Source organism: Callithrix jacchus, chromosome 2, assembly GCF_049354715.1.
Source record: "Callithrix jacchus isolate 240 chromosome 2, calJac240_pri, whole genome shotgun sequence".
NCBI classification, from domain to species: domain Eukaryota; kingdom Metazoa; phylum Chordata; class Mammalia; order Primates; family Cebidae; genus Callithrix; species Callithrix jacchus.
Genome location: NC_133503.1, coordinates 148,304,046 through 148,322,985, shown reverse-complemented (window position 1 = coordinate 148,322,985; position 18,940 = coordinate 148,304,046). Strand labels below are relative to the sequence as shown.

The 18,940-nt window shown below is 36.2% G+C and overlaps 1 protein-coding gene across 1 annotated transcript in view; it reads left to right on the top strand.

The window, feature by feature from the left end:
• Positions 1–18,940, top strand: part of ZSWIM6 (zinc finger SWIM-type containing 6) — a 212,942-nt gene that overhangs the window by 133,663 nt on the left and 60,339 nt on the right. The window contains exon 2 of the mRNA XM_035291529.3: positions 7,585–7,941. Coding sequence (XP_035147420.2) covers positions 7,585–7,941 — 357 coding nt within the window. The remainder of the gene's footprint in view (positions 1–7,584; positions 7,942–18,940) is intronic.

Sequence of the window (18,940 nt, the reverse complement as noted above, 5' to 3'; positions counted from 1 at the left end):
CAGGGCTGTCCCCACCTTTAAGAAGGGTAGAAGGCCAGAGCTGCTTTCCTTGTATTAGAAAAGGTAGGCATCAGAGAAAGCAGCTTACGTTTAAAAGATTGGGGCAAATATTTCACATTCCTAAGCATTTTGTAGAGTTACAGTTGTGAAAATAATTCAAATTCCACCTTTTTTTTTTAAAATCACAACTTCCTCCCCAACTGCTCACCCAGAATCTGAGGCTAGACAATGATTGTTTCCTTAAATATGCAAGTTGAAATATAGAAATACATCTTGAAAAATTAGTTGATAGTAATTTGGTGGTAATGGTGGGGAACCCTTATGTGCTTCAGGATTTGGTATGAAAGAGTGATAGGACTTTTAAAAAAAATTTAACACTTCCCCTTAAACTACTGCTACTTCTAAGAGGTGCACATTGCAGATATCCAAATTGGTGGGTGTCTTATTTTCAAAAATAATTTAAAATAATGATCTAATGCCACTCATATCTAACACAGGTATTCCAGTCACATGGATTCTTGTAAGAAAATGGTGTAAGAATCGACATTAACGAGAAAACAAGCAATACTGAGCAGAACGCTGCTGGGAACTCTTAGTTGGGCCCATCCAATGCATGCTCCGTAAATTTTTATGTTGTTTGTATGGTATGCTGTGGTTTACAGTCTGGCCTTTGCATTAATTTGCCATTGTTTTTCTCTTAAACATTAATGAAGTGTAGGAGTGATTCAGTTGCAAATAGGCATTTTAAGGTGGTCTTAGAATAAAGCTTTTCCTTTAAAAAATATTGTCTTTGAAAGATGGAAACCACTTCATTAGTGATTGCTGGCAAAATCTCCTAATGTCTTCCTATAAGCTGTTTAAGCTTAGCATTAGAAATTAGTGCTAGAGGATTTAATTAGGCAGCTCACAGGATGCAGTTCCTTTAATTTAGGATTTCCTTTTGAGAAAATTATGGAGTTGAAAAGGAATATGATATTTTATGCAAGTGTTATGCAAGTTTCTTCGGCCCTTATGTTGTTTGTACTGTTGATCTGGAAATTGTACATAATTTACATTAAAACTTTTTGTTTTTAATATTAATTACTGTACCGTGGGGTGTTAGATTATGTGCAGTAGTTCTCAGGGTCAGGAAAGGTAAAATAGTTTTTTGGGGGGCAATGATTAACTCATCTGTTTTACCAAGGTTACATAATCAAGTATTAGTTGCTGTACATTTAGCTAATGCAGTGACTGTAGTTAACCAATGAATACATTGCCATGGGAGCGTTAACACTTTTGCATTTTTAGACTTGGCTTTAGAAAAATTACCAAAAAACCCCTCACAACCCTTGCCACTCTTTCAGCCATAACATTACATTGCCTTGGTTTCTGCCTTTAATTTCCCTGAGGGTTCTTTTTATTTAGGAAAAGGGTGAAAGATGTATTTGTGTAAGTACTACACCAGTACTTCTGTTACATTATTTTTCAACAAAGAATATGTTACTTAGGCGCCTTGTGCACAGGGCACATATTTTGTTGGAAAGAATGTGCCATGAAAGCAGTAGTTTTTAGTGTGCATGTTTATTTCACGTCTGCCAGTTTATTTTAGCTTAGAAATTTCCTAATGCTTTGAGTTTGTAACAGTCTTGCAGTTAACTGAGTTCATATACATATATGCACAAAATGGCCAACTTTTAGAAATTATTTGTGTATTTTAAAATACTTGTTTTTTTTTCAGTCTGATATCGTGGGTCTCCTTATTCCCTTTAATATGCAACTAAAATGTAACCTAAGATATAAAAAATAAGTTTTAACAAAAGCTTAATTTCTTTAGCTTAATTTGGAATGTCAGTGAAGAATTAAACATTTACTTTCCAGAAACCTTAATCTTTGTTAATGTAAAGTTAACATACATGATTTGAATATGTGTTCATGTGTAAGAACTTTGCCCCTTCCATTTTTCTCTACTGAGTCTTTTTGACCTACTATAAGATCCAAGTGCAAATAATCAATATGATTTAGAGAAGATGAGTTCTTTTTTCCACATCTTGGCAGTGCATTATAAGAGCAGTTCTTCAGCTTTCTGGTATCACTCTTAGTAATGGAAGTGCCTATAGTACTTTTGCTTATGAGAATTATATCTAGTGATATTTACTATATTTGAAATTAAAAAGGAAAAACAAAAATATATATCAAATAACAGTACTAAATCCACAACATTAAAAATAACTGCAGTTCTCAAAACAAACAGTATTTTAGTGAACAGTGGGACGTTGTTTTATATCTTTGCAAATCTCTTTAATGTCTGTCTTAATAGAAGAGAGCTGGACTTTGCTGTCTGTCTCTCTCTGTTCAGTTTGTAATGACATCATACCTAATGTGATACTGGAAAACTAAACATACATTCATGAAGAAGATTTTAAAGGGTTAATAATGTCTAGATAAAAGTATTTTTTAAAATGTTGATCTCTTGGATTCTTTCAAAGAGACTTAGGGTCCCCTCTTGGGGAGGGGGTTCCCAGGACCATATTTTCAGAATCATTGCATTATAACATTTTAGAATCCTATATGGTTACTAAAAAAGATTCTCCCTAATACTTTATAGTTTCTCTCTGTATGAAAGTAACACTCTTTTACAAAATAAACTATTTGTTAGTTGGCAGCACTTAGGAAAATGGGGAAAAAGAGCTGGGTTGAGTAAAGGTGTAAGTAGCTCTTTGAAATATTTTGGTTTTGCCATCAAATAGGAATCATTCTTCTAGTATTGTCTGACTCACCTAACTGAACTATTCTCAGCTATCACTCTTATTTTTGAAGCCACCTCCATAAGCCAGACCCTTTCTCCCCTCAAGATTCCAGTAGCTTAGAAAAAGAAAGTTTTGGGTGAAAGGGAATGTGTCTGACACCCCTCCCCTATTTCTCCAGCTGGGAAGGGAAGGAAAGGGAAATAAAATTTAATGAGCAATTTTACTATGTGCCAGGTGCTTTACATATGTTATTTCATTTTAATTCCCCAAACAACCCTAGGAGGTATTTCTAGCCACATTTTGCACACAAATAAAGTGATATTCAGAGAGGTTAAATATTTAATATGTCCAAGATTCATAGCATTTAAGTGGCAGGACCTGATCTAAACCAAAATCTATTCCCAAGGACTGTACAACACTATGCCTTGCTTTGTGCTTTGTTTTTCTTCAGTTTCTGCAGATTAAGAATATGGATTCTAACATTTTATTGGGCTCCTTGACAGCATGATGATAAAACAGTTTGACTGCCCTGTGAAGCTTTTGTGGAATTAACTGTCTTTCACAGATTGTTTTATAAAGTCAAATAAATATTTTAAGAAAAGGTTTATATAGTTTCAATTTTAGTTCTACAGTTAATTATCCATGTTTCTTCGTAAAGTGCAGGACTGTCCCTTATTGTATGCTCAGTTCTGTTGTATAGAACAGACTATTCCAGAGAAAGATTCTACATTTGCAGTATTAAAACAGCTGATCATCATGGTATGTCAGAACCCCAGAAAGGCAAAATCAATTCTTAGGAACACTGTTTTGTCTTGAAACAAAACCTAAGAGGTAAGACCAGCTAGGGGATGCCTTACAGCCTTCCTGGGATTATTGACGGAGGAACAGTATCCTTGTTTGTCCTGTGGGGTCTCTGGTATGATTTAGGATCCACAGAGAATGAGTTGGTAGAATTTCAAAGAAGGTTTTGCAAATTGGAGAGGCCAAAATACACCACTATACAACCCTGAAATAGGCTTGGTGAAATTCCTGCATATTGACTGAGTATTGTGTAGTTGTATAGAGTAATATACCAGCTGTCCTTTATGTGTGTGTATGTAATTTTCCTGTATTTAAGATAAAACCTCTCCTCTAGCATGCTCACCTAAAGGTTAAGCCCTCCCCCCGCCAAAACAACAACAACAACAACAAATAGGCCTGAGAGGATTAAATAACTGCCACAAAGCTAGTCAACTTAGAGGTGCCACTTACCTGAGGGCAAACAAGTTTCTGTAAACTTAGCAGTATAAGAGAAGTCATCCTGATAGCTGATAGTAGAGAAAAGTTACAAAAATAACCTACTTTAAAAATACTGCTATCTGCAGTTATCTGTTAACGTTCTTCCCATTCAGTAATACCCTAAATGATCACCTGATTAGGAAGGCAAAGTAGAATTTATGACATTTAGAAATATTTTTGTCAAAAATGGTTGAAATATTTAAAGGAGTTTGCACATTTGAAAGATAATCTAAAATTACTTCAAAAATAGGCATTAATGAAACACCTTAATTTTTGATGATATCAGAGCTGTAAGACATGCATTTGTTTATTTGTGCCTTCACATTTCTCTTGGATTTATTTAAATTGTTTTGGAGATTACAATATTTTATAGTTTGATTTTTTTTTTTTTTTTTTTTTTTTTTTTTTTTTTTGAGACGGAGTTTTCGCTCGTTACCCAGGCTGGAGTGCAATGGTGCCATCTTGGCTCACTGCGACCTCCGCCTCCTGGGTTCAGGCAGTTCTCCTGCCTCAGCCTTCTGAGTAGCTGGGATTACAGGCACGCACCACCATGCCAAGCTAATTTTTTGTATTTTTAGTAGAGTTGGGGTTTCACCATGTTGACCAGGATGGTCTCGATCTGTTGACCTCGTGATCCACCCACCTTGGCCTCCCAAAGTGCTGGGATTACAGGCTTGAGCCACCGCGCCCGGCCTATAGTTTGATTTTATAAGCCTACAAGGCTAGTAAATTTTTAAGTAACAAACCTATATAATATGTGGGATACCTTCTGTATAATTGTATGATGTCAAATTTCAATATACTTCTTTTCTGACTTGTACAGTATAACTCTTGTGAATAAAGCAGGTCATTTTTGCAGAAACAATTTGAGGGCTTCACCAATTTTAATAAGGCCTCTTCTTTGACAGTTAAATCAGTCTTTTGAAGCATCTGTTACGTTATTTCCTTGTAGACTCTTTAAGTACTAACTAGATTAATTCTTTCGGATCCTTAAATTGTCTTGGCTTTGCCTGTGATTAGAATAGTTCTCCATCTTCATGGTGCAGGGGTGGGGAAAAAGTTATCTCCAACATCGCTTTTGCAGAGAGACAAAGGGATTGATTTGGTGGGGAGAGAGGTGATAGTGTTAAGTGGGAAGAGACTGATTTTATAAATGATCAGTTTAGGATAACTATTTTCCTATTAAGATAACTGGTTTCCCTGTGCAAGTATATACATGACAGGCGGGAAACAAAGTTTGCCTTGAACTAAATGTACAGAATATACTTGGTAACTTTCCAGACTCTTTTGATACCTTGGTAATTTTTTTTGTCTTAATCTGTGCCTGTCCCATGAATTTTTAATTATTGCATGTTTATAGTGCATCTGGCATATATTACAGCAAGACTGTCCTTATTCTTCATTTTTGAGATTTGCTGGGTGTTTACTTTTTCATGCGACTTTTTCTTCATGGGAAAATAGATATTAAAAAGTTTTTACAATATTTGCTATGTACCTTTTCTTTAATTGTGGTTTTTCAGAAGAAGTTGTTGATTAAAAGAGATAAAGGAGACTGGAATATCCATTCTGAAACAGTGATAATATTTGTGGAAGAAAACCAAAGGTCATCATAAGACAGTTCTCAAAATTTCTTATTCTAAAGCAATAAGAGTGACTTGTTTTTAGGGAATGCTCTTTTTTCATTGATTCATTTTATAAAGATTATAATGACACCTTTTTCCTTTTACTAAATGTTGCTGACTAAGGATGATCAAGATGAAATTATATTACTCTGAAAGATTTTTTAGAAATAGCATTTCATCTAAGTCTCCAGCCTAGGTGTTCTCTGTAGGTGAAGACAGTAAGCAGGATTTAGATGTCCCATGTGTAAACTCTTAACCATTGTCTGGGGCTGTCATACTTGAGTTTTACCTCTGCAGCTCCATGTGCACCACCCCTTACAGAGTCCCCACAGATCCTTTTCTTTGAGAATGAAGGGGAACTGGAAGAAACAGTGGTCAGCTAGATGAATTTTATTAAAGTTGCATCAATAGAGGAAAGCTGGGAGGGAGCCTAGGGCTTCGCTGTGTAGCATTCAAGTTTCTGTCAGGCACCTGAAATCCTGAGATGAGTCTGAGTCATGGAGGTTCCCAAAGGTGTCTGCTTCTTACTCCCTTCAGGCTTATCCCTGGCCACTGCATATGGCTTTGAGAGAGAGAGGGTGGAACTCAGTGGATGCTCACCCTTACCACCCATCCCAATTTAGGACAGCCTTCCTGTTCAGTGTAGGGAAAAAGAGCGTGGGGGACTTGTCCTCTGGCCAAGCTGGTCAGGACTGCCTGGTGGGCAGTGGTGGTGGAAGGCAGTTTGCAGTTGGCTGTAAGCTGTAGCTAGTGCTATCCAAGGGGGAATGACCACTGGGGCAGGGTGAGTGCCTCATGTGTGGACTATTATAGGCAGCAAAACGGCTATTGGTCATGGAGCTCATAGAGCAGGGGTCCCCCAACCTGGGCGGTGGACCAGTACTGGTGGCATTAGATTCTCATAGGAGCACAAACCCTATTGTAAATTGTACATGCAAGCAATCTAGGTTTCCTTATGAAAATCTAATGCCTGATGATCTGAGGTGGAACAGTAGAACAGTTTTTAACCATCCCTGCCCCCTGCCCCCCATCTGTGGAAAAATTACCTAATTGTCTTCCACAAAACTGGTCCCTGGTACCAAAAAGTTTGGGGACCACTGTCATAGAGGATTTCTGTGTGGGTCTGAGTTTAAGCTATAAGGCCTCTTAAGGCTTTTTACCCCTTGATAATTTTGTACTCTGTGTGTGTGTGTGTGTGTGTGTGTGTGTGTGTGTGTGTGCGTGCGTGAGAGAGAGAGAGAGAGAGAGAGCGCGCCATACATCTGTATAGCTTTCCTCTGTATGTGACATGGAAGAGAATCATCATTATGAGTTACTTAGGTGGTGGTGTATATGAGATTTAGTGGGCCCTGCAATTCTATCAGCAGTTGCTGCTTATAGACATTGCTATATTGGGGTATATTTTATGCATGTTGCAGAAAGTATTATTAAATTTAAAAATTTCTCTGGTCAAAGTTTATGAAAGGGACCTCCTCAGAGCTGCAGTATTGGTTAGTTAGAGCCAGCTAGTGGCCACCTGGAATAAAGGTAGACAGAGTTTGTTTTTGAGAAGAAAATTGAACTGGCTGACTCTACTTTAAAAAAGGAAAAGAAACAAGAAAGCCACTGATCTGGGGGATTATTAATCTTGTATACCACTCATTCAGAGTATAGTAATGATGGCCTCTTAGTGCTGTGATCTAACCACTTCTTACAGGTATGATGGTGATGTACGGCAGTATACATTTTCATATGGCTGTGTGAAATACTTTAGCATATCTGTTGAATACCATTTATTTTTTTTTACCTGTAAGGGAGTGGTGGTAGTTGTTGGTGGCCTGAATGTTTTTACTTGAATATAAAGACTGTCATATTTTTTTCGTGCTGCTGTCAAGTCCCACACATTTCAAAGAATTAGAGCATTTCATAGCATCTGAATGGAGAAGCTAAACCCTCCTTTTCTTTCTTTCACCCTGAAGGTTTCCACTTGAGCGGCACAGTGACAGAACCTGCAATACAATCGGAGCCAGAAACTGTTTGCAACGTGGCCATCAGCTTTGATCGTTGCAAGATTACCTCAGTGACCTGCAGCTGTGGAAACAAGGACATATTTTATTGTGCCCATGTTGTGGCACTGTCTTTATACCGCATCCGCAAGCCAGATCAGGTCAAACTGCATCTTCCCATTTCAGAGACTCTCTTTCAAATGAATAGAGACCAACTGCAAAAGTTTGTACAGTATTTGATCACAGTGCACCACACAGAAGTTTTGCCAACTGCTCAAAAATTAGCAGATGAAATTCTTTCCCAAAATTCAGAAATTAACCAAGTTCATGGTGAGTATAAACATTCACTTTTTAAATTTCCTCTCTGGATCCTTTTCCATTTACAAATTCAATTCTTCTGCATAAAAATGAATTAAATGTGAAATAGGTCATCAGCATTGCCTTTAGTTAGTCAAAAGAGATTTTTACGTTTGTATTCTGAAACATTTCTTTTGAAGTGTTTCATGTTAGGTGCCAAGCCTCTCGTGCTCAGGAAAATCATACATGTTAAAGCTTGGTTCTTATACTTTTCCCCCCCTATTTAGTAATATTTCGTCAAGTATTAGATATTAGTTATGCAAAATACTTTTTAATTCACCCTTGTTAATACACTGACTTGTGCATATTTTGAATTTTTTCAATTTTCTTTTTAAATTTATTTTCCAGTGCAGGACAGTTTCTGACAGGGTACCTCATATTAGGAAAATAAATTATTTGTTTACAAAAACATTACAGCGTGCTTAGAGAAAATTTAGAATATGAATATTTTGTATAAGAAAATACAGAAAGCTTTCTTTTAAATCTTTTATACATTGAACATGTTTTCTCATTTATTTTAAACACATTTATCATGTGTTTATTTTATGCAGTGTAAATATGTCAACTCACAAGACCCAACTTTTCAGAAATATACCTACCACTTATTTCATAGAGTACATTAATATAAGATAAATAATGTTGTCAAACCATAGTTGCTTGTGCTTTTAAAACATCTGGACATAACTTTTAAAATACTTAAAAATATGTTGAAAAAGGTAATGCAGTTTTGACTAAACAGCTCTGGGACCTAATGTTACATTTCTTTAGTTATACTGATTTCAGATCTAGGACTAGTCTCTCAACCTTGTTCTTTTAGGTTTTCTTCAATAGATACAACAAATAAAAATGTTTCAAAAAAAGCGGTTAAAAATGTTTCAAAAAAGCGGTTTGAGGTCCTTTTTTGCAAACTTTAAAAATTATGAGATATAAAAATGTAAAAAAGTACATATAATATGAATGTGCAGATTAACAAAGTGAACCACCACCCAGGCAGAGAAATAGATGGCTCCTAGCACTTGAGAGGGCTCCAAGCACCCCTTTCAGTCTCAAATTCCTCTTTCCCCCACTTGGTAACTGCTGCCTAGTTTTATAGTAATCAGTTCCTTAGCGGTTTGTGTTTTGTTGTTTTTGACATCATTAAATATTTGTTTAGTTTTATCTGTTTTTAAACTTTGTGTAAATGGAATAATACAGTATGGTTTTTTTTATTATCTGACTTCTTTCACTCAGAATCATGTTAAGATTTACCCATACTGCTTCACATAACCTGTAATTTATTCATCTGGAGAAGCACTGTTTAGTAGAAATATAACATGAGCCTTTCAATAGGATATTAACCACATGCATGGTTTTAATATTTTAATAGCCACATTTTAAGAAGTAAAAAGAAACAAGTAAAATTAATTTTAGTGGTATGTTTTCTTTAGCTCAGTTTATCAAAAATATCAATCCAACACATATCATAAGATTCATAAATATTTATTCAAGAAAAATATTGCTATTTTACTCTTTTTCATGTTAAATCTGAAATCTGGTTTCTGTTTCACCTCACAACGTATTTCAAAACACTGGTAGCCACACTGCAAGTGCTGAGTTAGCCACATGTGGCTAGTGGCTGCCATACTGGACAGCACAGCTCTGGAGTTTTCTAAATATGAGAATACTATTTGTTTGTCCATTTTCACTTTTGATAGGCTTAGTTTTGAAAGGAGCTGCTGTGAACATTCTTTTACAAGTCTCCTGGTGCTGTGAGGTACTTTTAATGTGGTTTCTGTGTCAGAGAAAATCCACATAGTATATTTCTTCTAGTACTCCCCATATCAGGCTCCGCTTTACTAAAGTAGCCGTCATAAGGTGTGCAAAGCGTTTGACTTGGTCGAGTCTACCAATATTAAATAACAGAAGTGTAAACAAGGCTGCCACAGAAGTACCTTCAACCCTCCAAAAGCACATGCATTCAAGGACTTTTTCAAGTAGGCTTCTGCTCTGTCATATCATCTGCCTCAAATCTTGCTGCCTTGTGAAGATTCAGGCCAGCTACCAGTCATCCCAGAGATTTCTCAGGAACCTGTTTGTGGCTTCTTATTAAATTGTTTCGTGGAAGCAGAGAACATAATATACCATTTCTTCTAACTTTTATGCATTCTCTCTTTTCCCTCCTTTTGTCCTTAGGTCGTGTATTCTGCTAAGGTCACTTTGTTCTCTGAATTTTAGTAAAACAAAAGACCTGCATCAATAATTAGTTGCTTGATCTGCATTTGTCTTACTTGTTTGAGGGATAGTAGCCCCTAAAGTTTCTTACCAGAAGGATTTTTCAATCTCTATCGAAAGAATGGAACTAATGAAACATTGTACACTAAAGTTGGATGAGAGAATGTGTTCATATGACATATATCTTTCATAGTTTCTAAAATAGGAAACACTATCAAGGATAGATTGCAGGTTACCTTTAGACTCAATATGATTTCCTAATAACTTGTGTATAAGAACAGCTTCTCCAGAGCAGTGAACTTGAGTAGTTAATCCCACCAGCTTTCTCTTCACTTAATTTATCATCGGATTTGCTCCCAGCCTGAAAATGGACCAATTACATGAGCTACCTTCCATTCTAGCTTGAGAAGTGGTAAAAAAGAAGAGAGGTAGGAAGCAGGCCGTGTTGACCTTAAGTAATGAAATGGGAAATCTGCTCCCTGGAGGGTCTTATTTTAATTGTTAATGACTACATAGGGGGTGGGATTAAAAATGTTTTGCAGTTGTTTGGCAACATTATCTCACCTGCCTATAAAGATCTGTATAGAAAGAATGGAACTTATTTATGTAAGGAACTCTTTCTTAAAAAATCTGTTTCTAAAGCAGTACTTTCTTGTATGATTTTGTGGATATACTATTTCTTTGAGACAAATATCTTGAACATGAATATTGGTAGGATTAAGATACGATTTAGACTTGATTAGTTGGCATAATAAAGACAAGGTTTCGCTTATACAATCTTTTTTGGAAGAAAGGCATAATTTATGAGTAAATACAAAATATTTTGATAACAGTAAGTTTTTTCCCTTTCCCTTGTGAACTTCTTAAAATCTTAGTAGTCACTTTTCTTATTTTGAAGTATTCTATTGATTTTTTAAAGATTTTATCCTGGGGAATTAAAGTTTTTCAGGTACACATTGTTCTTCACAGTTTCCTTGCAACTTAAATTTCAATAGTTTGTAGATGAAGAAACCAAAGAGAAGGAGTTTAGTGACTTGTCCAAGGTCACAGATTCAGTGAAGGTTGTTGGAATATAATTTGCCATCATAATAGTTGAGTCCTTTTTACATTACAATATGTTTTCATAAAATTTCCCACACAGTTTTAATTAAATTATGAAATTAACCACTACATGCTAAAAGAGACTGCAAGATAGTTAATGTTAATGGCCAACCAAGGAGATTGCCAGTTGTAGTTCTGTGTTTTTAAAGCAAAATTGTTTGCTCTTGGTTTTATGTTCTAATAAAACTTCCTAGCTTCCATATTCTTAAAAAGAAGCTGATGTCTTTGCTAAGTACTTTTCTCGAGATTTACTGATTTCCAAGCACTAACCCCACTCTTTTAGTTAATCATCGTGGTCTCTTCTGTCCTTTATTCTTCCTATTAAAGGGAGATGTATTATAGTTTGGCAAACTGTGGTATAGGGACAGAACACTGAAATTGAAATCTAGAGGCCTAGAATCCTCTATTGTCTCCACTATGTATTACCTGTGTGACCTTGGATCGGGCCTATTTTTTCTCATATTTAAAATGCTTGTAATAATCTCTAACAGTATTGAGATAATTTTAATAATGCAATGTATAATAATTAAAAAGATAACTTAGTTTACCTCATGTTGGAGTATCCACAAGTACTCATAGTTAAGAAGAGAGAAGCCAGTAAAGGGATGGATAATACTATAGGTGGAGGTCAGATTACTTTCTCCCGACTTTCTGGCACATATTTCCTCCTCTTTTATTTTCTCTATTAGGGCTTTTCTTTCACTAATCTTTCTATTGGCTAGCCTGTACTGGCCAAACTACCACAAAGAGGAACAGTCTAAGGGGAAACTGTGGCCTTGACCCCAACCTAGAATAGAGGAAAAGAGGAAAGGATCATTTCAATGACCCTTTCACTCCCAGGGCCTGAACTAATCCTGAAAGCAGCCTACACTCATCCCTCACTTCCCTGTCTTGTGCTCAGAGATGCCTTCTCACCTCCGCAAATGTAGAAGGCGTTTATTCACATATAGGATGAGTGTTTACATAGGACATCTAAGGTCTCTTCCAGCTCTGTGTCTTTGCTGGTGGTTTATCTGCAGAGGCATAGGAGGAACCTAGGCTCTGTACCACAAAGGCATACCTTCTGTAGTTTCACCTAGGAGTGCATTCATGTGTTATTCTTCCATTTCAATTTATTTGAACATGGTTCTTACACAACCAAGACCAAGAATGCCATTCATGTCTGCCTGTCCTGCTTAACCTTGCCTCTGAATGCCTTGGGGTCCTGGCTACCTTGTACATCAGTCTATTCAGACTCTTCCAGATAATAGTAAATAAGCAAGCAAATCTATTTAGCAGTCCCTTCTTCATTGTGTAGCTCTTCATTTTCATTTGATTGCGAGCTTTATGAGGCCGAACCTCTATATCTTGATAGCATCTCTATGCACAATACTTAAGATGAGTGTAAGCACTCATATTTGTTAAGCAAAAAGTATGACTGTTCTTTTTCATTCTGTTTTGTTCTTAGTAGGAAGGTTGGGTATTTATTTTTTAAGAATATGTACTTTTATGTTCCAAATCTACCAGTGAGTGACAGCTGGAGTCATCCAATGGAGGTCTCATGTCATATTTCCCTTCCTTTTATTTCCCTGTGGATAGTGGTGTTTATTATAATTTAGCTTTTTTTTTTAGGTATCCTAGGGAGGTAATTTGATTATTACTATCATACCCTTTCTATTGTATAATAGAACATGCTGGTGTTGACAGTTGGTAAAACAATGATATGATCTCCTGATGGTCTATATGATTAGTAAATATATTCTATATAGGAGAAAGTTAAAGTTGCTTTCACTATACTAGCTCAAAATGCACTAGAGTGAAACTTAAAAGAAAATTTAAAAAATAAGAATTCATGTAGTAGTATTGAAGTATATAAAAAGGCAAGTCCTCTTTTTTTTCCCCATTCCCAACAGCTCCCTTATTCTCCAAAAGCACCCTATTCTCACAAGGCAGCCACTGTGGAGAACATGGTTCATATTCTGAGACATTTTTCCTCATGAACAACATGTGCAGACATGTGCACACATATATATGAAGTTTTAAAATAAACAATTTAGAAAATAGTCTTCAGGTTTTTTTCTCTTATGAATACCTTAAGTTATTACTGTTATGATGTAGTTCTGTTTTAATTGTAGTACAGTATTTCATAGTATGGATATATTTAGCTTTTAACCCACTGAATGACTTTGAGGAGGTTGTTTCCATTTTTTCCTTATATACACTGTTACTATGACCATCTTTATGTGTGAATGTGTATGCATGTGTGTGTGTGAATTTGAATAGCTATAAGAGATTCTTAGTAGTAGAAATGCCAGAATAAATGGTATATGCATTTTGAATTTTGTAAGTATTGCTAAACTTCCTTTCAAAAATTACCAGTTTACCCTTAAGTTATAATTAAAACTTGATGTTTCTATAAGAATGCTTTTAGGCTGGGCTCATGTCTGTAATCCCAGCGCTTTGGGAGGCAAAAGTGGGTGGATCACTGGAGGTCAGGAGTTGAAGACCAGTCTGGCTAATATAGTAAAACCCTGTCTCTAGTTAAAATAGAGAAATTAGCTGGGCATGCCTGCAATTCCAACTACTTGAGAGGCTGAGGCAGGAAAATCACTTGAACTTAGGAGGCAGAGGTTGCAGTGAAATTGAGATGGCACCACCGTCCTCCAACCTGGGCAATAGAGTGAAACTCCATCTAAAAAAAAAAAAAAGGTGTTTTTAAAAACCATGGATAGGGTCTGTGATTATGTACAGGTGATCCCTTTTTTTTTCTTAATAGGAAAAGTCTGCATTTCCCTTTAGTGTCAAAGAAGTAGTCTGTGAACTTATGTCTCTTAATTAGGAGGAATTACAAATCTCTAGCCCATGAGGAATGTTTTAGAGAAGGCAAAAACAGCCAGGTTACTTTTGGCCTTCATCCTCTCTTCACCTCCAAATCTTGCCTTCCCTCACACTCTTTGGTCATCTCTGACACCATCCCAACCCTCATTAAGTTAAAAAAGATTGCTGGCAGCTGTGATCAGTTTCCTCACCCATCCCTCTCTCATTTAACTGGAGTCCAAATCTCTCCAGGTTGGCTAAAAGAGCTTATTATTCTGATCTCTCCCTCAATTAGGTTTCTCATACCTCCCACTGTAATACTATTCAGTGTTCAAGAGTTCCAGCTTTGAAGTTGGACACCCTAAGTTAGAATACTGGCCCTTTGCTTTCCAGCTTTGTTACCAGGGGTAAGTAACTGAACCTCTTCAGGCCTCAGTTTTCTTGGTTGTAAAAGGTGGACAGTAAAGAGTGCCTATTTCATAAGGTCAGGATGGTCAAGGAGTAAAATGAGCTATTACCATCATCGTTGTGATTTGGCAGTTGATAGGTGTATTCAAGGGCAGCTGTAAATATTTGAGGAAAATATTTGTGAACCAGCTTTTTTTTTTTTTAAATAATCTGAGCCAACTGCTCTTAAGCCTGCAAACATAGATCTCTTTTTAAAAATCTGAAGAATTGGATTATGTAAAAATGGGACTTCTGAGAACTTTACATTTAAATATTTGTATTTGTGTACTGAGTAATCATTAATACATTTATTAGATAAGTAATGGAAAATAACTTATCTGAAAAGCACTCTGTGTTTATACTCTTCATTTTTTAATGAGCATTGAAGAATATACAAATACTTTGTTGTGTTTTTTTCATATAAAATACATGATTATTTCTGTATATGAATACGTATACCATTGAACTCCTGAAGTAAATGATAATAAGAGATGAATAATAAAGTCAGAAGAGAGGAAAATAATAGAGGAGGGGCCATAAACTCTGACAGGTCTAGAGTTCCCTGAGATATGTGCTGATGGCATACTGCTTATTTACTTCCTTGGCCTTTGGCTAAAAGGAAGGTGGTTTGTTGGAGGGAGCAGAACCTGGTACATATCAGGCCTTCCTCTGTCATCGCCTCCACAATGAGGAAAATGGCTTGTCCTCCGACAGCTTTTGGAGAGGGCACCACACTATATTACAGCAGTAGAATTACGTGGAGTGACCGTAGAGGATGGAAGGTGACCAAGGATCTGGCTGTTTCAACTACAGCAAAATTGTAAATTGAAATAAAGGCATTAGTTAGTTACCCTTTTGAAATGAGTCTTTAATTCAGGATAAAAGTTTAATCTTTTCTAAAGAGTGTGTTTATTGAGTATACATCATTTTTCAGAGGTCTTCTAGTTCTCTCTGCTGTAAAGAAAGACATTTTTTTGAGTCTGGGTTACTGAAGTTTCTTGTCTTGCATTTTCCCACTCAGTGCCAATGGTTGATGTGATGATTTTGCCTTCTGCTTGTAAGATAGGTGGACCAAGGCCTTTGTAAGCCACCTACTTCATGTTTCCTAGCTTTAGCAGCAAACACTAAAACCCTAGGAGATGGCCTTCTTCTCTAAGTCCCCAAAAGAGACTGAATTAATCACCTCTGCAGTATAGACATCTGCTGCCCACATTCTGCCTGAATAGGCTGAATTTAACAAATTAATTTTAACAAAAAGGGACACTGCTACATAAATATAAATCTAAAAGCATTATTTCAACAATGGTGTTACTGTGGCAATTAGGTCACAGTTAAGATGAAGATGTTAACTTTGTAAACTACAGACCTTCACTCTTTCTTGTTTTGAATTTGTTTTCCAGCAAAGTAAGATTAAAGTCAGCATTAAGTCTTCAATTAGAACCCAAAGCTGTAAATAGCTCCATGCACCATACATAGCATAAGCTAGTTATAAACATGCATAGCTCAGTTTAAAATCTGCACAATGATTTGGTGGTGTCTAATGCTTAGAAGTGACTGTGTCTGTGTCGTGAGACGGATACCACATTTGGTATGGCTTACATATGCTGTATTAGATAGACTGGAAAGGTATTTGTCTGATGCCTCAGGATCATGAATACTTTTAATTATCAAAATTCAGAATGTGCCACCCTGCTTAACATTCTCTCCAAAAAGAATTCTACCACTCCTACCAGTATTAACCCCAGCGAAGATTCTGATTCATTGGGTCTTAAGTGGTATCTTAGCATCTATTTTTCACAATCTGCCTCTGGCATTTTGAGAACTTTTACTTTTGAGAACTACTGGGGCAAGGGAGTTTGATGTTTGGATAAATCACAGCTAAATCAGAACCAAATCAAGCGGTAGGGGATACCAAAGACTTAGATAGTGGTCCTTCATGTCCATGAATTCTCCTTTGCTTTCTGCCTGTGACATTACATTACCTAAGTAGGCGGGTAAATCAAACACACACATCCATCTTTGGGAATGAGAGACCAAAGTATTCTGCCTTTTTTTCCCCCCCAACAGATGATTGGGAAAAAATGTGACTTTCCCTCAAGGCCTGAAGAATTAAGCCTCAGTAATAAAATGCCCACCAAAGCATTTATTACTGTAAATATAAATAAAAGTAAAAAACATGATAGGCTTTAAAACATTTTAATGGACCATTTAATTTACATACGTACAGATTCTGGTTCCTGCCCAACGGGGGGAATATCTAATAGCAAGTGTATAAATATATGAGTTATGTTTCTTTTTTGCATTCCCTTCTCAAAGCCAAATGCTGAGAGGTTTGTCTTTGATTATAGACAGCCATTAACAAGTAGACATAAATTTTGCAAATCTTACATTTTATATAAGGCTTAGGCAGCACTGTAATGCATGTAATCAAGACATTTTAAGATTTAAATAGTTAAAACCACAGGAACAGAAAACCAAACACCACATGTTCTCACTCATAAGTGGCAGTTGAACAATGAGAACACATCGACATAGGGAGGGGAACATCACACACCGGGGCCTGTCGAGGGGTGGGGGACTGGGGGAGGGATAGTGTCAGGAGAAATACCTAATGTGGATGACAGGTTGATGGGTGCAGCAAACCATCATGGCACGTGTATACCTTACGTAACAAACCTGCACATTCTGCACATGTACCCCAGAACTTAACAATAAATGAATACATAGTTAAAACTTAGCATTAAAGTTAAATACCTGAATTTACACTTTTGGGGGAATTATTGTTGTAGAGATTTAATTTCTTGATGTATAATGTATAGTGTACATGTCGTCTTCTTAAAATGTTGAGTTGTATATAAATTTATATTTTATTTATCTACTAGTTGTCTTTGCTTGCAGTCTTACGAGTAAATTAGGAAGATTTTTATGTCACATGAGCAGAGTTCTAATTTTTATTGCTCAGTTAATTTTTTTATTCTTACATTATAGAATTTGAGAGTTAAGGAAATGGAGGCCTGAAGAGCTTATTAGCTGGAAAATGCATAGTTTTTCCAAACAGTGCCAAGAACTGAAATCTTCTGAATTCTAATCCATCCTCTCAATTAATGTGTAGATTTTGGCCCACCCCCCCACCTTTTTTTCTCCAGTGCATTCCCTTCTTGTCCAGTACTCTCAAGAAGTAAGTTAATTCTAATACTAGCTTACCAAAAAAAATAAATTAAATAAAAACTCCAAACTTACTAATTTATTTTTTGGTTGCTTATAGCAGAATACCAGAAGTTGAGTAATTTATAAAGAAAAGGAATTTATTTCTTAGAGTTCTTGAGATTGAGAAGTCCAAGGTTGAGAGGCTGCATCTTGTAGGAGCCTTCTTGCTGGTTACCAGGACGTTACCTGGTAAGGGAGCTGAGCATGCTAACATGCTAGCATAGGTGTCTCTTCCTCCTCTTATAAAGACACTAGTTCTCTCCCGTGATAACCTATTAAGTCATTAGTACATTAATCCAAGAATCGCTATGCCCTCATGATCCATTTACCTCTTAAAAGGCCCCACCTCTCATTACTACTGCATTGGGGTTTAAATTTAGACATGAGTTTGGAGGGAAGAAGTATTCAAATTTTTTTAAAAACTTGAGAAAATGTAATTCATGTATTTATGTATTTGCTATTAGATTTTTCTCCACTTGAACCAAAATCTGTGTGTATGTAAATTAAATTGTCCATTAAAGCAATTTTAAAATCCATTATATTTTTAAAAATACATAATAGCATTTTTAAAACCTGTTCAATTTTAAGAAAAAAATATACATTGTGTAATTCACGAGTGACTTCTGTGTTCTTCTATTACTTTTCACTATTAGCATGAAGAAAATTAAGGGGAATATATTCTGAAGTTTTTGGAGGGTACCTGAATGATGACCCCTTTGCCAGTTCAAGCAGGCCACAAAAGACTGGACCAAATTCAGGCCTACTTAAAATGTTTGGGTATTTCTATGGCAAACCAAACCCCCAAGTCTTACATGACTATGACCCAAGTAGCTGAAGGTCCTTGAACAGTGCCACAGCAGTCAGACCCCATCCAAGTAGTTCTGGGGCAAGTTTCCTTGTGGTTTTTGGCCCTTGGTACCCAATAAAGAATAACTTAAAAAAACGATAAAAATTGGGAGAAGTAACCACTGTGAGGCTAGAAATTGGATTTATTTAGCTCAGTTTATCAGAAGGAACAGTGGAAAATGGATGATCCATAGCTAACTGGAATTTTCCCCATGAAGAGGATAAGGAGGGATGTGTCAAATTTCCAAGGAGGATGTTGGCAAGAATTTAAAAATAAAAGTCAAGAATCTATAGTTGTTTGGAAAGTCTGTTTTGATGCATTTTTGAAAAGGATCTAATAGGTATTTTGTACAGGGGTGTGTGT